Here is a 21,932-nt window from a genome sequence, read left to right on the forward strand (position 1 = left end):
ATTTACTTATGAATGCTATTTATTGATTTATTACATTTTTTAACTACGACTGCTCAGCTGTGAAATAAGATTTTCATTGGAGTTGCAGAGACAAACTCTCCCATACATATTATAAACCTATAGAATGAACACCAACATAACTGCCAGCGAAAAGCCTTAATGCACAGAAAGTATACATAAATAAAGATAATATAAAAAGAATTAAGTGGCATGTTGCATGCAGAATAATCCCAGTAAAGTCACCATTCGAACCAATTCACTTGCAGTGCAGGTAATTTTGGAAGCAATCCATAACAACACTAGGGACATATTTACATATGGAAAAGTAGGGGACTGTTAAGGGAAGACCTTGCCTTCTGAATCTTGTAGTGCTTTGCAAAGAGGGAACAGCTCATCTTCATTGTACTAAGGTGCTGAGTACCATTCCACTAAAGGGTTAAACGTATGTACTTTATTCACTTTATTATCCTGGATAGTTTGACTGGGCATAGCCTGCCTTCATTTGTGGCCTGAGGAAATCACCAGCTTGCACAAAATAGAAGTATTGACACAGTATGAAAGTACATTAAGTGTACAAGTCATGGTACAGTAGGTCATACAGTATACTAGAACTTGTATGGACAGCATTTCCAATTAAGATACAAATATTTAAACACCAATCAATAGATGCTGCATGGGCTGTGCAGTATTTGAGTGGTCTAGCAAAAGCACAAGTGGTTACAATTTGCATAACATACACAGCACACATTGACTACTGTTATTATGTTTTGTGTTATTTTAAATAGTTTTCATTAGGTGTGTGAGGCAACTGTATGGGGCTAACCATATTTTAAAGCATCTATATCACATTATCGAAAGTTTACTTAATCGAATCAATAAAGGTCGAACTTTATTGATCAATTAAGTAAAACATCGAATAATGTAAAAAAAACAAATAAAAAAAAAAACTAAATGGCGTAGGCAGGGGGGCAAGCCCCCCTGCACCACCCCCACTTAAATATACCAACTCCGAGGCTGCACTACATTGAGGTAAACAGAAATCTCCCCTTACAGAGATTTCCGTTTACTCGCACGATGTTCTTCACTTTCGATATTGTCATGCCGACAATACCAGACTCGATATTGTCAGCTTACGACAACGTGAAGAAGAATATTGTGTTTTAAGGAATATTTGAAATAACATAATATTAACTTTGCTATGGCAATGGTAATCAGTACTGATATATACTAGTTCTAGAAACAAAGTATAATTTCAGTTAATGTTTTACTGACGATGTAATTACCACTGCAGTTTGGTTGACTGTAAATACTTAATATTATAAGCTATTATATACTTAATGGCATATTTTCAGCAATAATTAATGTCCCCTTAATCTTCCACTGTTAAAATCAAACTTATTGGTTTTGCTGGTTTATTATTAAAATGAGGTTGAGGGGGACTGCAGTTACCTTATTTGTGTATTGATGACTTGTATAGCTATGCTGTTATTAGAACTGGTTCTGGCACTTAGCCTGGGATGGTGCTCATAATGTTGGATAACAGAATACTTGTCCTTTGATTAAAGATGGCTTTATTGATTCCTGGCAAAAAGAAAAAAAAACACGTCTTGAGAAATGACAGATAGTTTGGGGTTGTAGTCCCTTTAATTGCATTTGTTCAGAGTTTGGGGTGCCAGCCCCTTTAATTGCATTTGTTCAGTAAAATAACACAGATATTTGTATTATATGACTGCCTATGATTATTACAGGATGATTATGAAGTTTGACAATACTTGAACTACTGCCATTAACACTCTAGCCGTGTTACTACTAAAAGCTTCTTGTTGAGTGCATGTCAATCGTGATATTGTGGGCATTTAAATGGTATAGGGAACAGCTTTTGGCAATATGTACTATTACACATCAGCGGGGTTAATGCAGTATCATAGTTATTGACTTGATTGATTTAAATTTGCCATCTGGGGTAGAGTACTCATCCCAGCTGGAGCAATTTCAAGCTTGTCCCAGGTGCGCAAAAGAGGCTCACAGTTTTACATAGTAGAAAAAGGTACAAAAACAGGACATAAGCATAGTTATAGGTTACATTGCATCTTAAATAGTAGAACATAGTACACAGTCAAAACAAAAAGTAATATAAAAGTAATATAATTGTATGTTACATTAGGTCTGAGTTGAGTATATTTTAAATACCATTTTTCTTGTTTTAATGACTAAAGTAGGATTAATAATAATACTAAAACAGTGCACAGCTGAATGTATGGAAACACGAGGGGGAGGGAGAGGTGGGCCCTTGTGATAAGGAGGGATTGGAAGATGGGTAGGACCTAAACAACTGAACTATGGAAGTAAAATGATAAAAATGTTTACCAGAGATAAGTGAAATTGGATATGAAGAATGCTGAATTTATGTTATCTCAGTGTTGGGGAAGCAGTGACATTTGGCTTCTGTTCTTATGTGGGGTTTCAGAGATTTCCTAAAGTCCAAGTAAATTAAGTGAATTATAGCAGGGTGCATGCCTTGTTAAACTTGATCCTAGGACTGAAGCTGTGGGCACTGGATGTTTTGGATGCATGGGTAATCTGAAGGACTGGAGAAATATGTAGGCTGGGATCCAAGCTTATAGATGATTTCTCTTCTAGTGAATCGTCTAGAAAGGTAGGGAGATATGTTTTGGTTAAGAATTCCAAATAGGTGGGAAATTAAAAGATATCAGCCATCTGTTTAATGGAAAACCAATTAGTCTTTTTGAGATTTAAACACTGGTGTTTGAATTTGGGTACTAGGGCAATGACACAGCATATTTTGTTGGAGGTAGTTTGTAGGGCTGTTTTTTTAGGCTGATGTCACAGCTGGGAGGGCATGTCCTAGTTAAACAAGGAAAACATGTTTACCTGTAGCTTCTCTCGGCTGGGAACTGAAAGCAGGATATTTTTCATGCCCAGAGTACAGTTTGATAGATTTTAGTTTTAATGTATTGGATTTGAAGTTGGAAACATATGATCTGCTAGAGCCCTATGTGTTTGAAAATGCAGTGGTTTCCAGGGGATTGTTCTCCATGTCAAGGATCTGTAAATCTGCAGGGTGTGGATTTTAGTTTTTGCTGGGACCCAAAAATAATTACTTTAGTCTTGCTTGGATTAAGAATTAGTTTTTTTTTTTTTAAAGAGGCATTTAGTAAGGGAGAGTAGGTCTTTTTGTTGAGATTTAATTGGTGTCCAGAAGGGATTGGACTTGTCTATGACCATGTTATCTCCATACATTAGGACTAGAAACTGTAGTATGAGAGTAGATTTTTAATTTATATAGAGAGAACTGTAATAGCAAAAGGAGCAAGTCTTGAGGAACTCCTTTTAACAAGGGGCTTAGGAATCGGTGAATCCAACCTTGACTCTAAAAGACCATTTGGAAAGAAAATTAAAGAACCATGGGGCAATATTATTGCTAATGCTATAGTTTAGTAGAGCTATACATAGGCGGTGATTGGTGACTGTAATAAATGCTTTAGTGAGCTCTTTGCAGATGCCACCTGTTAATTAATCATTATCCATAACCATAAGTGTGTCATTTGTTACTGACCCAAATTAATATAATTGTTTTGGTTAGCCCAGAATTTCTGCTGGTTATGGCAAAGTTGACATTGTTCAGTGATACAAGTTGAGAGCAGATTGTAGGCAAGTTTCTCAGACTTTTGCAACAGTAGGAAGTATACAAATTGGGTTGAAAGTCTGAAATGGAATGTGGCTTACTGGTTTTATGGAGGGGTTTCATTAGTGCATCTTTCTAAATATTGAGGAAGATATTTTTAAATAGCATTTTTTTTCTTTATAAACCATGAATGGAGATCCATCTGCTCCAGATGAAGTGACCTCTGGTAATTCAGAAATTATGTTTTTGGTTTATTTTATTTTGATTCCTTTGAAGTAAATGGGGGAGAGAACTCTGTTGGGGTAAGGGGGTGTAACGATGCTGAAGGTAAAGATGTGGGGTTATGTTGTAAACTCAAGAAGGAAGTACTTTGTGGTCAATGACCCCATATGTAATTGTACATGAGCTGTTGTCAGTGGAGTTTACTCTAACACATGATCGAATGATCTGTGTCACAGGTCTGTATATCTGAACTGCAGATATAGTTGCCACCTTTTCAGATCTCCAAAGAAGTTTTTCATTTTATTACCACAATGAAAACTCTTGTTGTCTGTATTATTTTGTAGCCTAGTAAGTTATTTCAGATAGAGTGTCTTTGTTTTCTGCTATATTTACATAAAATTAAGAGATCATTTCCCTGTAAAATAACAGGCAATATCATTCCAAGTTTCTTTGCAGGACACACAACTGCCTTGGTCAAAACTGTCCTGCTAAAATAGGGATGGATAGTACCCTTAGCATCTGCACAACCACATTTTTCCTCACACTGACATTAATCTCCTTTACCCAGTGGATAGGGAGTTATTTATTATGTTTCTCTTTTTGGACACAAATGGGTATATTTTTTAAACACCTCTATTGAATTATCACTTGTGACATAGGCAAATTTATATATAAAAGTAGTCAAACTGTATTAACAAGTTCACGTTTACAAATATTATACTTCACGTATATTGCTATATATTATATAGCCTAAACAACATTACATAAAGTAGTCAATTTTTTTAACAAGAAACATCTTTTTTAAACCATTACTTATGATATAGGCAATTGTACATTTTTTTATAAATGAAAACAAACCACACCAACACAATCCTGGTTGCAAGCAGTTTACATCACAAACCATGCTGACACTCCCAGTTGCAAACATTATATATCACTTAAAATTTACCCAATCATTTTCAGTCAAACATTACACAGATCATTTTTGTCCTGCCTTCTTTTTAAACTCCATTCCTCCCCTGTATGTATTGTTCACATAATTAGGTTCATAGGATGATACTAGGCTATTGGCCCAGAGGCCCTTATAAGCCTAGCCAAGAATTTTGCCCATGTTCCCTCAAGTCAGCACCCATTTACCCTGCCCAGCAGGGACACAGGTTAGATCCGAGGGGTAAATTTTCTGTTTACCATCCAGTTGTCCAAGTTCCTCTTAAAGAGGGCTAGAGAGGTACTCTGCTTGACATGGAAAGGGAGTCTATTCCACAGACAGGGGAGTCTTTGGGACACAAATCTAGCCTGTCAACAAGTTCTATCAATGTCACAGACCAGGTTAAGGCCTTGTGTGTGGGTTGCACGAGTGGAGTTTGTCTTACAGATATGCAGCAACTCCATCAAGGCTGGGTCTGAAATGGCCTTGTATGTCAGACACAGGTCACCTCTGAGCAGTCTGTATGAGACTGAGTAGAGGGACAGGGCTTTTAGCCTGTCTGCATAAGACAGGTGTTTGAGACCCTGGATTTTCCTGGTCAGGAACCTCTGTGGTCTCTCCAACTGCTGCATGTGCTTGGCAAGGTACATGCCAAAGGGGGCATTGTACTCGATAATGGGTCTGATAAGGGAGGAGTACAGGGATGTTATAATGTCCTTGTTCCTGGATGAAATACCCTTATTTATGAGATGGGCCATGTAGAAAGCCTTCCATATAATGGAGGCAACGTGGTGGTCAAAAGTCAGGTTGCTATCAACCTGGGTGCCCAAGTCCCTCATGACTGATTGGATGCTTAGTATGTTGTTAGTAATGTGATAATTAGTGGGGATGATGTTTTCCCCAAAGGGGATAATAATGCATTTCTTGACATTCAGTTTGAAGCCATGCTTCTGGCAGCAGTCATTAGTTTTGCTAAGACCCTCTTGGAGGATGTTCACATCACTAGGGGAATTTAAGACAGCACCCATCTTGCAGTCATCAGCTAACTTGTTCAGCCACAGACCACTGGTTTTGGTTTGCACCTCAGAAAAGTATATCCCAATCAGTAGAGGCCGCAAGACTGATCCCTGGGGTACACTGCTCGTTACGGTTCTACCATTAAAGGTGGCTTCCCTTACTTTGACTGAGTGGCTTCTGTCAGTGAGCCAGTTAGCTACCCATCTGGTTGATGCCTAGTCGGGAGAGTTTATCTATTATGGCCGAGTGGGGAATAGTGCCAAAGGCTTTGACTAGGTCAAGGTAGGTGGTGTGCACCATCTTCCCCTTGTCCATGGCTTTGGTGACTGTTTCAAGTCAACCAAGTTTAACAGGCATGATCTCCCTTTGACAAAACCAAACTGTGTAGGGTCAAGCGTTTGGAGGTTGCCAGTGTCCGTGTTTATAAGGTCCATGATAATGCATTCCATGGCCTTGCAGATCAGGCTAGTTAGGCTGATGGGCCTATAATTGCCTGGGTCAGTGGATGCTCCACCTTTGTGTAGAGGGATGACAGTGGCTGTCCTCCATTCAGCTAGGATGAAGCCAGTGCTCAGGCTTTGATTGAATAGGGTGTTTAACGAAGCTGAGAGCTCATGCCTGAGTTCATGTGGGATACAGCCAGGGATGTTATTGGGTCCCATGGAGACTGTATTTTTTGCCTTTGAGATGGCATTAAGGACCTGCTGTCTGGTGATGAGGGGGGCAGGTGCTATGGATGTCCTGGTTTACTGATGGGGGGGACAGGGGGTGAAGTTTTTACTGAACTTGTCTGACAGCAGGTTGGCTATATCTATGGTATTTGTGTATGTGGTGTTATTAACCACCAGTTCAGAGCAGATTTGGGTGTTGCCTTTAAGATTGCAGGCATATGTGAAAAAGGTCTTGTGATTGTCCTTGGTGGATGTGGCCAATTTGGACTCGAAGTTAGCCTTAGAGGATTTCACCAGTGACCTTATTTGCTTGTTCAGACAAAGGAGAAATCACTTCCAACTTGGCACCTGCTCCTTCTTGACCCTGGACAGCAATTTTTCTTCTATTATATAGTTTGTTTACTGCTGCTGTCTACCAGAAAGGTTTACTCTTCCTTGAGGAAGATGATTTGGTCCTATCAGATATTGCTGAGTCCATACAGCTATGTAGGTGCTCATACCGTTTTTTGGTGTAGGTTTGGACATCAGTGCTAGTTCCAAGTGAAGGGACGGTGGCTGTGAAGCTGCTTATATCTGCTCTGAGGAGATTGTAGTCAGCTTTGGAAAGGTTTATTTGTTTGACCCATTTTTTTTTTCCTATATAGTTTGCTCCTACCCTTTTCTCCAGGTCTCAATTACAGTTGTTTTACTTCTGTTACTATATTCACTACTTCTAGTATAGTTGGTTTATATTTTGATTTTCAATTTAGTAACTGCTTTTTTGGCAGCCACCATAATTAGACACAGCAAGGCCTTACCATGTCTAGGCAATTCTGATTCTGTATCATAGCTCACAAAAATCATCTCCCTCATCACACCAATCCACCCACACAGCATCTCCAACAGTACATCCTGCAGGGAATCCTTAAAGTCTACCAACTCACCGCACTCCCAGAAAATATGTTCCCAATTATCTCTTCCTTACCAATCACACCTCCAACATTTGCTGCATACTTTATGAAACATTCTCTGGAGTCTGCTTGGGTTATAAAAATATATGTGCAAACATTTCCAAGCAAAAATCCTAAATCTATTAGATTTTGTTGCATATTTGGGAGATATATATATATATATATATATATATATATATATATATATATATATATATATATATATACTCCCATTGCTTCTTTGTGAATTGCTTATCCAGTCTCTCTTTCCAATCCTTTCTAACCTCCTGTGACTTATTCTTATAGTTATTATGCAATATTTTATATGTTGTACTAATTATTCCTTTTTTAATGGCAGCTTCTCTTCTAGGTTTTACTAAAAACTCTACCAGTGCTGGTCTTTCATTTAGGATCCCCCTATTTCTTTCTCTTTGCCTCTAGTCTGATATCAATCCTTGATAAGGAAGGCAATCTCTTACCTTCAGTCCAAATAAATTCTTGGTGTCTCCCCTCTCTAGTTATTTGCTCCCAATATATTGGTTACTTTTCCAGTTTTCTCCAATAAATTCCAGCCCCCTCTTGCCTATTGTCTTTATCCCTAATTGCAGTCATCTCTATTGGCAGAATTTCCTTTTCCATTCCCATGTTAACCGTGTATCTCTGAAATACCCCTTCAAATAGAGTAATCCCAATCTGCCGTGTTCTACTGGAAAAATCATCTTATCCCACTTGATACATGCAGTCTTCCCCTCCCAGATGAAGTCCCACAGCTCTTTATTAATTGTTATCTACAACTTCTCCTCTGGTTGATAAAAATATGCATGACCTGTGTACAAGACTAATGGGACTAAAAACACTTTAGCTGTTTGTATCGTACTATCCTTATCCATATAACAAAGCTTCCATTTTCTCCGTTTTTTTTGTATTTTTTTTTTGGGTTAGCCTCTTTCCACATACCCTTGGCTGCAACACCAGAATCATTTTAATCCATGCTTCATTTTATCATGCCCCCATAAATATGGATATTGCAGAACCATTTCATATGTGGGTACCTAATTTACTCCTATTGCCTTGCCTTTGTTTTAGATTCATTAATTTTGAATCCCGAAAAGATTTAAAACTGTCTCAGCATGTTCCAGAGCACTGTAATGTCTCTTTCTGGTTTTGTCTGGTATAAAATTATATCATCTGCAAATAGAGCCAGCTTTTCTTGACTACCATACCAATTATATCCTTGAATTTCAGAGTCCCTCATTTTCTTTGTCAATGGTTCTAAAGGAGGACCTCACCCACTTTAATTTTCACCTCCGATCCCTCATATATTCTCCTAATCAACCTTAGAACTTTTTTTCAGAAAATGCAAATGCTTTCATTGCCCTGCTCATAAAGTCCCAGCTTACTCTGTCAAATGCTTTCTCTGCATCAAGACCCACCAACAGCAAAGGTATTTTCTTACATTCTGCTTCCCTCTGGATCATCAATGTTCTGTTGTTGTCAAATGTTTGCCTCCCCTCCACAAAACCACATTGATCCATAGCTATCTATTTTGGCATTACTTTTGCCACTCTTTTAGCCATTATAGACATGAATACTTTATAATCATTGTTTAGTATTGACATGGGTCTGTATGAAGCTGGGTCTGATGGATCTTTACCCTCTTTAGGTATTACAGTTACCATTGCTTTATTCTAGGATGTTGGTACTTCTCCTTCTCTTAAAATACTGTTAAATAATACCTTCCAGAGCTTTATCAGTTTTTTTTCCTCCTAGCTTCCAAACATCTGAGGAATACCATCGATTATTGAGGACTTTCCTGTAAATTGGTTATACATCACAATTTTTATCTCATCTCCTCCTATCCTGTTAGTAATTGAGCCTCATCTACCTCTAACCTTGGCATACTTCATTCTTCCATAAGCATTTCAATTTGTATATTTTCTTGATTTCTATATTTATCTGCATTATACAAACTTTCCATAGAATTCCTGAAATATTTATAATAGTTTTACAAGATCCGCACAAATGGGTATGTTATCTGATGTAAGTAACTTACTACCTAGTGCTTAACTCAATGTTCCTGACTGCCCAGGATGTGTCTGATTTTCTCTCACATATTTGCTCTGTCCTTCGTAAAAATTGTGATTTTACAGTAAAGTACTGATTAATTAAGTCATGAGAAAGCAGCAGTAATTATATCTGGAATAAAACTTGATTCTTTAAAAAATGCATTTTAATGCAAACATATTTACTATAACGGCTTCTAAGTGAATAACACCTATAAATAAAGTGTCCCTAACTTGAGATCTTTGCACCTCGTGTGTGATATATATATATATATATATATATATATATATATATATATATATAGATGTATATATATATGGATTTGTATCACTTCACTGAAAGATCATTTCAGAGACCAAATCACCTAAAGTTCATTTCACCTAAAACTCATTTCACTGACATGTAGTACTCTAAGGCAAGTCAAAGGTATATGTCCTTTTCCCCACTGTAGTGCAATTCTGGTGTTAGTGTGTGTGTATATATATATATATATATATATATATATATATATATATATATATATATATACATATATATATATATATATAGTTAGGGTGTGTGTGTGGGGGGTGTAAGTTGAGTTTTAATGTAAAATGAAACCAGACAACATAAAACCAAATTAAGAGGGGGGCAGTGCCCCCCACACCCCCCTAACTATATATACTAACACCAGGATGGCACTACAGTGGGGAAAAGGACATATACCTTTGACTTGCCTTAGAGTACTACTTGCCAGTGAAATTAGTTTTAAGTGAAATGAACTTTAGGTGATTTGGTGTCAGTGAAATGGTCTTTCAGTGAAGTGAAAAGAATCCATATATATATATATATATATATATATATATATATATATATGGCTTATTGAGAGCAATGACTTACTAGATCCCAAAGAACAACTTGTGTTCATCCGAAAGTTGGAGTAGCTTGTACTTAAAAACCTGTATAAAAACATTATAAGTATTATACTGCGTTTGGTTTTCTGTGCTGCTTGCTACTGCACCCTGCCCCAACTTTTTACTACACCCTCATATGTTTTGCAAGTAGTCCAACTTAATAGGGAACTATCAGGAAGTACCAGAATTACCCTTTCACCTCTCCCTTTGCACTACAACCGGATGTTGTCATTGGGGAACTAGGGCGGCCATGTTGGCAGTCGTTCGTTTGAAGTATAGTGGTATTCTTTTATTATTGGATTAGCAGCCCTTGTTAAGTGATCTGTATCCCTTTATGTGATTTCTTTAAACGTGTACTTAATTGGAAAAATGATTTATCAGAAACAACACTGGAGACCCTAAAAGACTTACTCTGCTATATTTTGACCCGGTGGGCAGCCGGCCGGGGTTTCCTGTTGTGACGTAACTGAGAGAAGGACTGGAGCGCTGGGTCCTTCACCTCGGGAAGTGAACGCTTCCATGCAGTTTGGAACCTTTTGCAATAAGAAAACCCGCCGACGGACGGGATATTTTTTCGCCGTAGTGCACTATGTGGTAAACAGTGGAGTGACGGTACTTGTCACCTTGGAGTAAAGGAATCTGTGAGTCTCGGAGAAACACTTACTTGTATCAGGACGTTTCGTGGGAGCTTTAACTGTCTGCAGGTGGTTCTGAAAGTGCACGAAAGGGATACTTCGTGTTCGTCTAATCTGGGACGGGAGAAAATCAGTTTTCCTCTGGAAAAGTTATTTTCACTGAAAATTGTTATTGCATTTTGTTTGCACATGCCGTTTTTTGTGGATTGTGGGGTTTAAAACTGTGTTTTCAGTCAGTTTTATTGCTGTCACGAAGAGTGACAGTTCTCCCGCAGGCGGATGGACGCCAGCTTTCTCTTACTGATGGCTGTAACCGATTGAAACGATCCAAGTCAATCATTAACCGGAGAATAAATGCCGAGTTCGGAGACGGGTTTGGGCGGCAGGAGTCGGAGCCCCTCTGACAAGAAGAAACCCCGGTCGGAGAGAAAGAGATCGCCAACCTCTGCAGCTGCTGGCACTGCAGACGGTGGACAGGACCAGAAAGCTAAAGAGAGACGGAGTTCTTCTCATCATCGGCGGCACAAGCGCCGAAAATTAGAACCGTTGGGTAGTGAGAGACGTTCTATCTACGAAAAAGACGGGGAGATTACTACTTTAGTTGAGTACGATGATGTGAGTTCTCAGTCTGAAGCGTTTTCCTGTAGTTCTTCCCCTCATCCCGATGAGCGTGTTTCACAACACTTAAGTGTGCAAGAAAAACACAGCGGGTCTAAATCAGAAAAAGATCATTCTCGCAGTAATTCTAAGGATATAAGTAAAGAGAGAGATCATAAACAGAGGGACACTCACCAGGAAAGTTCAAAGTCCAGGAGCAGTGGTAAACACAGCTCGAAGAAATCTGGCAGTGACAACAGTGACCGGAATGTTAAGGGGTCGTCATCTAAGAGAGAAGCTAAGTCACAAAAAAGCAAATCAAAACCAGAAAGGGACTCTTGTTCAGCCCCCAGGGAGCCTCCTAAAGCTTATAGGGAAGAACGAGAAGAAGCCAAGCTTTTTAGAAGCAGACAGACTTTGAGTCCTGTTTTTCGAGATGACGTATTTGGACCCCCTTTTAGCCCAGCGTTTGGTCCTCCTAGCCTTCTGTACCCAACTCCATTAATGTTTAATCATTTCAGGGGCAGCCCGAGTTATAGTGCTGCTCCACCTCTTTATGCAAGTAGAGACCCCAGAGACCCGGCTTTTTTTGGTCTGTACAATATGGTGAGGTCGCCTAGTCCTTTTTCTAGAAGGCTAAGATCTCCAAGCCCATATAACAGACGAGGATCCCCAAGTTTTAGCAGGCACAGCTCTTACGAGTGTGGAGAACTGTCACCTGGGCCATACGTAAGGCGCAAGTCAAAAAGCCCTACTCCTGAGTCCAGGTAATGAATGTTTGGAGTTTATGGTATTTTAAAATTGTAAAATTGATATCTAACATACCTCTCGAGTGTGCATGTTTTTTTTTCTTCATAATTTTGGTCTGTTCCTCAAAATTTGTGGTTTTCTGGTACATCACTGTAGATTGAAGTAGTTAAATAACGGCATACATTTGAGTTTGACTTAACATCTTAACACAAATACTGTTATTCACAAAACCTTGACTTTATAACAGCAGTACTACAACTCTGTCCTTATTTTTGGGCCTTTGTCTCGCCATTATTTTACACTGTGTCTACATTTCTTGTTTTAAGAGGTTGAGAGATGTCTACTAATTTAATGGGCTTTAATGTGTAGTTTTGCATGGCCTGTGAAAGGGTGTAATGTATATTTATAGTGCCATCTTGCCGTCTGATTTTTTTTTTTTCATTATGAATCTTTAAATTTTGATATGTACTTTACTTAGATTAATTTATATTGACTTGGATAGTTTTGCTCTGTTGCCTTTGTCTGCCTTTGCATGGGACTGTGGAAGCATTCTGATGATTTTTTTCCCCTCATTACAGATATTTAAATTTTGTTTTTTGGGTTACATGCAAAAGGCTAAAATCTATCTAAGGTTTATTATCTGAGGGTATTGCACCCCCAAATCAAGTGCCAATAAACACAGTTCAGCAGCTGTTTATGTATTCTTTGATATTTTTTTTTGGCTTGCCACAACCGCTACATTGGCAGATGCCTAATTCCATTGAACTTTGTCATTACTCCCCGTTTTGTTGGCGTTCTGTTTTGTTCTTTTAGTTAGCACCTTTGCCTCTTGTCGTAATTTGTCCACCATACTGGCAAAGGCACTGGTGAGTCTTCTCATTTTTCCCAGAATTGTGAGTATACTGTTTGTGTCCCCCCCCCCCCCCCATGCATGTCATTGCCTGACCATTAAAGCGACCTTGAGGTTTACTTTTTTAGATTACTTTTTTCTGTATATTTTTCATAGCTATTCAAAGTGTGTGGAGTATATTTCCGGCAGTAGTGAAGTTTAATTTAGATTTTTTTTTTTAGTATGTTCTGTTCTTGAGATGTTGCATCTTAAGTCTTTGAGAGAAAAAAAAAGACACTAATGTGGTATTGTATTGGTGGGAAAACACCATCAGTAATTGACTACCAAAAAAAGTTTGAGCTTTTTTTTTTATGTTTTGTTGCTGTTTATGACTTTAAAGTTTAGTGGGACCCCACAAAATATCCTTTCATCATATGTAGGCCTGTTTCTTGTAGCCAAACAAGTATGTTTTCTTTTATTAACTTGGTGTTTTCTTATTCTGTGTTTTTGATTTCTGTTTTATGTTTGGATCTTGGTTAAAATGGTCTAAGGATTATAGGGTCCACCTATGTTGTTATCAAATAGACCAAAAGGTAATGTGCTTTGGATATGTGACATTGATGCAGTAAAGTATGGTTTTGTGGATATTGGGCAAGAAACACGCGACTATGTATTGTGAGAGAAACTGCCTTCAGTATTAATGCTTTACTTTCTGAGACAAAAATACATAGATAACATACCTAAGGAGGGTCAGTGAATTACTTTTTAACATTTCGTAATGTGTGTTGCTTGTGGTGACAGCCCATTGAAAGTTGATCTTGTCTTTGATCAGTGATGCAGGTTGCACGAGATGAGTCTTATAATTACTTTTAATTTTTGCTTTACTGTTGGTCCTGCAGACTTAGTTGCACATCCGGTGGGCCAGTAGAGTACAACAAAGCCTAAGTAAAACTGATAGTAAGGGGAAATCAGGGAAGTAATGGACCCTGGTTTCTTTTCTGTTTGTTTTCCATTGGAGATATGTGGTGTTTTCCATTGGAGATATGTTGTGGTAAGTATTTTGTTGTCTGTTTTTCCTCAAAACCGTTTTTGAACATCTGCAGTCCCTGGAAATTTATGCATATGCAGAAAGTCCCTTTTGTTTCTTGGGTCCAGTAATTAGGATTATGAAGGAATGATGTCCGTCACTAAATATGACAGAGTTCCTGATTAGCAGTTAGGTGGCTTGACATAGTAGCGCTTGTGTCTTAATATAAGGTTCAGGAATGAAATTACAAGCCTGCAACTTTAACAAGTATTAAGTAAACTCAACAGGAACATGGAGTGAATGGATGCTTATAGTGTCAAGATTCATGTGTGTTAGTGTTAATTTAGCAGATCCATTGGGAAAATGTCATGAAAAGTAGCTTTAAGACCTGATAACTGCCTAACGTTTGTTAAGAATGGTATAAGTGTTGCATGTTTACCCTTTCATACACCTTTATTGATGTAGCCATCTAATAAAGCCCAGGCATTATTTACAGATTCTTCAGGTCGCAGGTTTTATTCTTGTTTTCTGAGATGCAGTTGTCTTGATCAGATGAGAGCTGCAAACTTTCACTCAGTGTTTTGCATTATTTATTTTATTTGCAGTGGACTGGACAATAAAGTCTATTTTTAGCCGCAATGTGGTTACAGATAATCAGAGATGGTAAGTAGATCTCGTAGGCAAACATGGTTGAGAGGAATTTAGTGTATAATTGCTGCATGTTGCAGAAGTCTGGTTTACAGTCCAGGTAGGAGGAGATGATTTTAAAAGTAATAATTTTGGAAAGATGTGAAGGAATGGTTAGTGATAGTGAAATATTTGATTATGGAAAATTGTGAAATGAATACAGAAAATATTTGTATAAGCTGTAGATATCCATTGAGTGATCAGTGACCGGTCCAAATAAGGCCAAGATAGGTCAATGCGATTTTCTGTTCAGACTTCAGATAGGTTTGCTTTGTCATATAAGTTACCGTACTTTGTGTGACCTAAATGCTGTTTTTGTTTTTTATATATCTGATTGATCACGGATTTTTTAGCTTAAGCTCTGTTACGTATTTTTGTTAATTTACATTGATATACCATGTATCATGTTCATTTTTCATATAAAAAGGGAAAAATAAAATTCTTATTTGAAAAAAGGAAGTATTTAATACTGTTATGCATTTTTGTTACATTTAATAGTTTTATGATTATAGGGGATCATAACAGTAATATAAGCACAGTATAATTTGGATTACAAGTATTCGAGTGTGGCATGCATATTATGAGACATTAACAAGATTTGAAAGTATTTAGACACAAAAGTTGTACGTGCTAAAACTATTCAAAAGACAGACTTGGTAAGTAAATTATTTTAATCTGTAAATTATAACTGTTTAATCATGGGAAATGGTGACTTTGGTCTGTGGCTGGTTCAGAAAGTTTTGGTTGAACTTTGTAGGCAATGTATAGGTACTGCAGGAGCTGGGTGATGGAGGATTGAGGGCTTCGGTGTAACGAGTAGTATTTTGGATGCAAGTTTTTTGCAAACTTTAAGGTAGCATTTTTTAATGTGGTAATTTATGTGAATGATTCCATCGTATGTCTGGTTCGAAATGTGGGAGGTGGTATGTTTATTGGGGATTACATGTTAAACAGCAAGCTTTGTTTCAGGCACAAGTGTAGTATGACTGGATGTATTTACAGTTCAGTGTTCTAGTACTTTGCTTTTAATATTGGTTAATGCATTATCAGTAGAACTCTTTTTCCCCTTGGTCCTTGCTGGGAAATTGTTGCTTTTGCTGGACCGAAGTGTGTTTGAATACAAGTAAGCATCGGTGTGGGAATTCATTAGCACTCCCTCAGCTAGTGTTTCCTCTCCTTTTGAGGTACAGTAGTCTTATAATTGGGGGACAACAACAAAGAGTTATTCTAATGGCAGTGACTTCTGATTGGGATCCCAGTAAAAATGGGCTCACTTAAATGGTGTGATGCATTCACTATATGTTTGCCTTTTCATTTAAAGCATTTATCATGATTGCAGCTTATTGTGGATGTAACAAGCATAATTTCAGCTGTCATGCGTATGATTTTTCAGACGTTGCAGTTGCTCCTTGCTGTAAGGGTGCTGTGCCCTGTGAAACTAACCCTGTTTTGTATGACGATTGCATTTTGTTTGTTGGTGAGAACTAGCTTGTGTTAATCAATAAGAATTGTGCAGTAGAGTGTGATGTGGTGTTTAACATTTTTTGTCTTTTGGGGGGTATTATTGGGGGAAATAGTGTGTGTCTTGATGCAGAAAGGAATTTGTATTCTTTAATGTTTAGCCTGTAGTTTTAAAAACTAGTGTGTGGGCTTTATGTACACACACACACACACACACACACACACACACACACACCAACTGTTTGGACAGTTACAGTGTGTGTGTGTGTGTGTGTGTGTGTGTGTGTGTGTGTGTGTGTGTGTGTGTTCCTTGGGAGATGAGACTTGTGGAGGTTCTCATTAATAAAATAGGCTTGTAGCTAAAACTAATCATTGGCTTACTCCAGTAGAAAGCTTTAGGGGCAGAGTGGCTTTATTTGTATGCTCTATAAGTGAAGTAGTTCTGAAGGTCATCTTTTTAGACCTTTAACCCAAACTGTGACTGTAGATGGGAGTATTCTGTGGAAGTATTTTGAAGCAGTTTAGTAGTTCTCATGTTTGCTGAAAACTATTAATTGCTATTTCACAGTAACTTTACTGAACAGAGAGGGCATCTTCTCACTTTGGAAAGCAGAACACCTTTGCTAAACCAGCTTACACAGAGCCTGAGAACACTGTCTAAACCTCCAGATTACTGACTAAGAAACTGCCATTAGTTGACACAGCAGCACACCCACCTTCACTCTGCAGACCCACTATGGTTACATATACAATGGATATAAAAAGTGTACACACCCCTGTTAAAATACCAGGTTTTTGTGATCAAAAAAGAGACCACAATAAATCATTTCAAAACTTTTCCCAAGTTTAATGTGACCTGTAACCTGTACAGTTCAATTGAAAAACAAATGTATTAGGGAAAAAAATAGTACAATAAGCTGGTTGCTTAAGTCTGCACACACTTAAACTAATACTTTGTTGAAGCATCTTTTGATTAAATTTACAGCATTCAGTCATCAATTAAAGAGACTCTGATTAATCCCAGATAAGTTCAGCTGTCCTAGTAGGATTTTCCTGATATTTACTCAGTTGCCTGCTACAGCAAAAGCCATGGTTCGCGAAGAGCTTACAAAGCATCAAAGGGATCTCATTGTTGGAAGGTATCAGTCAGGAGAAGGGTACAAAAAATTTCCACAGCGTTAGATATACCATGGGACAACAGTGACTTTGCAAAGAACTGGACGTCCTTCTGAAATTGATGAAAAGACCAGATGAAAACTGGTCAGGGAGGCTGCCAGTAGACTTACAACAGTACTTGCCAGCAATTCCCGCAGCTCCTTTAGTGTTGGTTGTACTACTTGTGACAACAGTTTCCCGTATTCTTTATATGTCTGGACTATGGGATAGGGCTGCAAGATGGAAGCCCTTTTCTTACATAGAAAAACACCCAGACCTAGGTAAAATTTGCAAAACAATACATAAAGTCTCCCAAAAGCATGTGGGAAAATGGTTGAATGTTTTGGCCACAGTTCCCAAAGGTAAGTGTCATGCAAAAACAACACTTTGCATCACCAAAAGAACACCATCCCCATGGTGAAGCATGGTGGTGGCAGTGTCATGCTTTTGGGTTTCTTTTCTTCAGCTAGACCTGGGCTTTATTCAGGGTGGAGGGAATTATGAACAGTTCCAAGTACCTGTCACTTTTGGCCAAAAACCTTCAAGCTTCTGCTAGAAGGCTGAAGATGAAGAGGAATTTCACATTTCAACATGACAATGACCCCAAGCATACATCCAAATCAACAAAAGAATGGCTTCACCAGAAGAAAATTAAAGTTTTGGAATGGCCCGGCCAGAGCCCAGACCTAAATCCAATAGAAAGTCTGTGGGTGACATGAAGAGGGTTGTGTGCAAGAGATGCCCTCGTAATGTAACAGATTTGGAGCGTTTTTGCAAGGAAGAGTGGGCAAATATTGCCAAGTCAAGGTGTGCCATGCTGATAGACTCCTACCTAAGAAGACTGAATGCTGTAATAAAATCAAAAGGTGCTTCAACAAAGTATTAATTTAAGGGTCTGCACACTTATGTGACCAGCTTATTGTACGTTTTTTATTTTATATATTTTTTCACCTAGCAGATTTGTTTTTCAGTTGTTTTACAGGTCACATTAAAGGTGGGAAAAGTTTTGAAATTATTTATTGTGGTCTCATTTTTTATATCATAAAAATCTGACATTTTAACAGGGTTGTGTACACTTTTTATATATCCATTGTGTCTCTAAGAGTCCTACAGTAGAGTGTTGATTCCAAGCCCTTAACTCCTAGTGGTCTACATTGACCTACTGCGATATTGTAGTAATGGATAACTGTTGTTAGGTATACAGATGCCACATTCACTGGGCTGAATAAGAATACAGAGACAGCTGTGTGTTTTTTTTTTTTTTTTTTTTTTTTTTTGAGCTAGGATCCGAGAAGTATCAAGGGGTCTTGGAATCCTTTTATTGTGACCTAGTAGAGGCCCACTCTAAGGTAAACTACCTTAGATGCTTTATCCAGGTGGGTATGATTGAGCCAGCCATGCACAGCCAATACCCAGAATGATGCTGAAATTCAAAGATAAGATAATTGACTTTATTAATTGTATAACTGCTATCCTTCTGGGGTGGGCTAGTATGCTACATGTTCATAGGTTGGGTACTAGGCTGTTGGCCCTAGGGCCTATACAAGCCTAGCCATAACAATTCCCTGGATATTTCTTCCCACAATATTTACTTCTCTGGACTCCTGTTGTGTAGCAGGGCGACTGAAATGATCCCCGGGGTGAATTTCCTATCTCCCATCCACCCAGTCATCAAGGTTCCTTTTGAAGAGGGCCAAGGAGGCGCTCTGCTTGACATGTATGGGCAGTCTTTTCCAGAGTATGGGGAGTCTCTGGGTCAGGAACCTATCTCTCCGGCATGTTTTGTTCATTGTGATGACAAGGTTTAGATCCCTGGAGCGTGCGGCTTTGTGGGATTGGGATTTCTTTAAGTGGAGCATGTCCAACAGCTCAGGGTTTGACATGGCCTTGTATGTTAAGCAGAGATTGTCTCTGAGTAGAAGAAATACAACAGAGTATAGCTGGAGTTTTTTTAGACGGTCAGCATATGGCATCTGTTTTAGGCCTGTGATTCTTTTAGTGAGGTATTTCTGTGGCCTTTCCAGCTGTTGCAGATGTCTTGTGAGGTACATACCAAATGGGGCATTATACTCTATAATGGGTCTAATGAGGGATGAGTACAGTGGTACAATGACCTCCTTTTTATTGGATGAAAAGCCCTTGGTGATGTGTGCCACATAGAAGGATTTCCTGTTGTGGCGATGTGGTTATCGAAAGTGAGACCGCTGTCCACGTGTCCCTAAGTCTCTCATCACACTTTCGATGTTTAGTGTACTGCCACCTATGTGGTAATTCATGGGTACATGTTTTTTTTCCAAAGGGGATAACTGTACATTTCTTGGCATTAAGCTTGAGCCCATGACTGTGGCACCAGGCATCTGTTTCTGTAAGACCCTTTTGTAGAATATCCACATCATTTGGGGATTCAGTAATGGCTCCCACTCTGCAGTCATCTGTGAACTTTGTTAGCCAGAGTCCCTTAGTGTTGACCTGTACTTCAGAGAAGTAGATGCCAAACAAGAGTGATCCCAGGACTGAACCCTGAGGTACTCCACTTGTCTGGTGCTGGATTTGGAGTCGGCTACTTTTGCAGTCTGGATTCTTTCAGTAAGCCAGTTGGCAATCCATCGAGTGACGTAGGGATTTATGGCCAGCTTAGTAAGCTTATCTATGATTTCAGAGTGGGGGATGGTGTCGAAGGCCTTGGCGAGGTCCAGATAGGCTGTGTGGACCGCCTTACCCTCGTCCACAGCTCTGGAGACTGATTCGAAGAAGTCAGTCAGGTTCAGGAGACAAGATCGGCCCTTCACAAACCCAAACTGGGTGGGGTCCAGTGTTTGAAGGTTGCCATTGTCTTTGTTTATAAGTTCCATGGTAATGCGTTCCATGCCTTTGCAGATCAGGCTCGTTAGACTGATGGGACAGTAGTTCCCAGGATCCAAGGTGGATCCCCCCTTGTGGAGTGGGATAACTGTAGCTGTGCGCCACTCAGTGGGCACGAAGCCTGAGGTGAGGCTATGATTAAACATGACACTTAGGTGAGGTGCCAGTTAATTTTGTAGTTCATGTAGTACACAGCTTGGGATGTCATTTGGTCCCATGGATGCTGTATTCTTAGCTTTGGAGAGTGCGGTTTCTACCTGTGTGGCCGTGATTAGAATTTGGCAATCTTTTGGTATTGAGATGGTCGCTTTAGGGGGTGAGAGGGGGGTGAAATTGGCACTAAATCGATCTGCCAGGATATTGCCAATATCCTTGGGATCAGTATATTTAATGCCATTCTGTTGAAGCTCAGAGCAGATCTGAGCATTGTCATTTTAGATTCTTGACGTAACTGTAGAATGCCTTGTGGTTGCCTTTGGAATCTTTGGCAATTTTATTTTTGTAATTAGCTTTTGAGGATTTTATGAGGGTTATCAGCTTCTTACTGAAGCTGGTGAGGGAGTTTTTTGCATCCTGGGATTTTCCTCTTTTCTGCAACAGTTTCTTCCTTCTGTTATATAGTTTGTTTATAGCAGGGGACCACCAGATTGGCTTCCTTTTTTTGGAGGAGAGCATCTTGGTTCTGTTTGGGATGGCACGGTTCATGCACGAGTGGATGTGCTCGTACAGTGCCTTTAATGTATGATTCTGCAGTCGGACTTTCAGATCCCGTCTGCATGGGTGTCATGAAGTTTGTTACTTCTGATTCAGTAGCATGAAGTTGGCTTTGGAGAAGTTTTTAAGGAGGTTTCCTTACTGGGTGGTGGGGGTGGGATGTGGATATCAAGGGTGATTTGCTTATGGTCAGACCTGACCAATGAGGGGGTGACCACTGGTGTGGAGCATCTATCTCCCATGTTGGTAATGACCAGGTCTAGGATATTGGAGCCCTGGTGGGACAATGGATTAGTTGATCCAGGGCGTTGGAATTTATGAATTCCAAGAACTGTTGGGAAAAGGAGTTGGTACCTGAGTAGTTTTCCCAGTTAATGGCAGGGTAGTTGAAATCACCCAGTATTAGGGTGTTTGGTTGTATCTTAATATTTTCCAGTATGTTTAGAAAGGTATAGTGAGAATCTCGGGGCATGGTTGGGCAACTAGCCTGGAGGTGTGAATATCCTTGGTGAATATGGACACTCCTCCACCTTTAGTGTTTCGGTCTTGGTTTTGTGGCCGAAAAGTGTGGTAAGAGTTGTAGCCTGGTATTGCAGGGGTGCTCTCTGGAGCCTTGAACTAGGTCTCAGTTACTGCACAGATATCGATGTTCTCCAATTTTAGGAGTGCCTCGAGAATGCATTTTGAGGTTTAGACTTTTAACATTGAGTAGCATTACCTTCAGATTTTGCGTGCTTATATCTGTTACGGTGGTGGTTTTATCCTTTGAACCTTGCCTAAAAAAGGCACTATAGGGTGGCAAGAGCTTTAGCCAGTAACCTGAATCCCAGGGGTGACTGGTGCAG

The 21,932-nt window shown here is 39.1% G+C and overlaps 1 protein-coding gene across 3 annotated transcripts in view; it reads left to right on the forward strand.

Annotated features, from left to right (window-relative positions):
• The first annotated feature begins 10,587 nt into the window (after nucleotides 1–10,587).
• The window catches only part of CDK13 (cyclin dependent kinase 13), a 2,153,482-nt gene continuing 2,142,137 nt past the window's right edge, over nucleotides 10,588–21,932 (forward strand). For all 3 annotated transcript variants that reach the window (XM_044064803.1, XM_044064806.1, XM_044064804.1), the window contains exon 1: nucleotides 10,588–12,369. In XM_044064803.1, coding sequence (XP_043920738.1) covers nucleotides 11,360–12,369 — 1,010 coding nt within the window. In that variant the 5' untranslated portion in view covers nucleotides 10,588–11,359. The remainder of the gene's footprint in view (nucleotides 12,370–21,932) is intronic.

This window comes from Protopterus annectens, chromosome 3.part0 (assembly GCF_019279795.1).
Source record: "Protopterus annectens isolate FY-2018-M chromosome 3.part0, PAN1.0, whole genome shotgun sequence".
Taxonomy (NCBI): Eukaryota; Metazoa; Chordata; order Ceratodontiformes; family Protopteridae; genus Protopterus; species Protopterus annectens.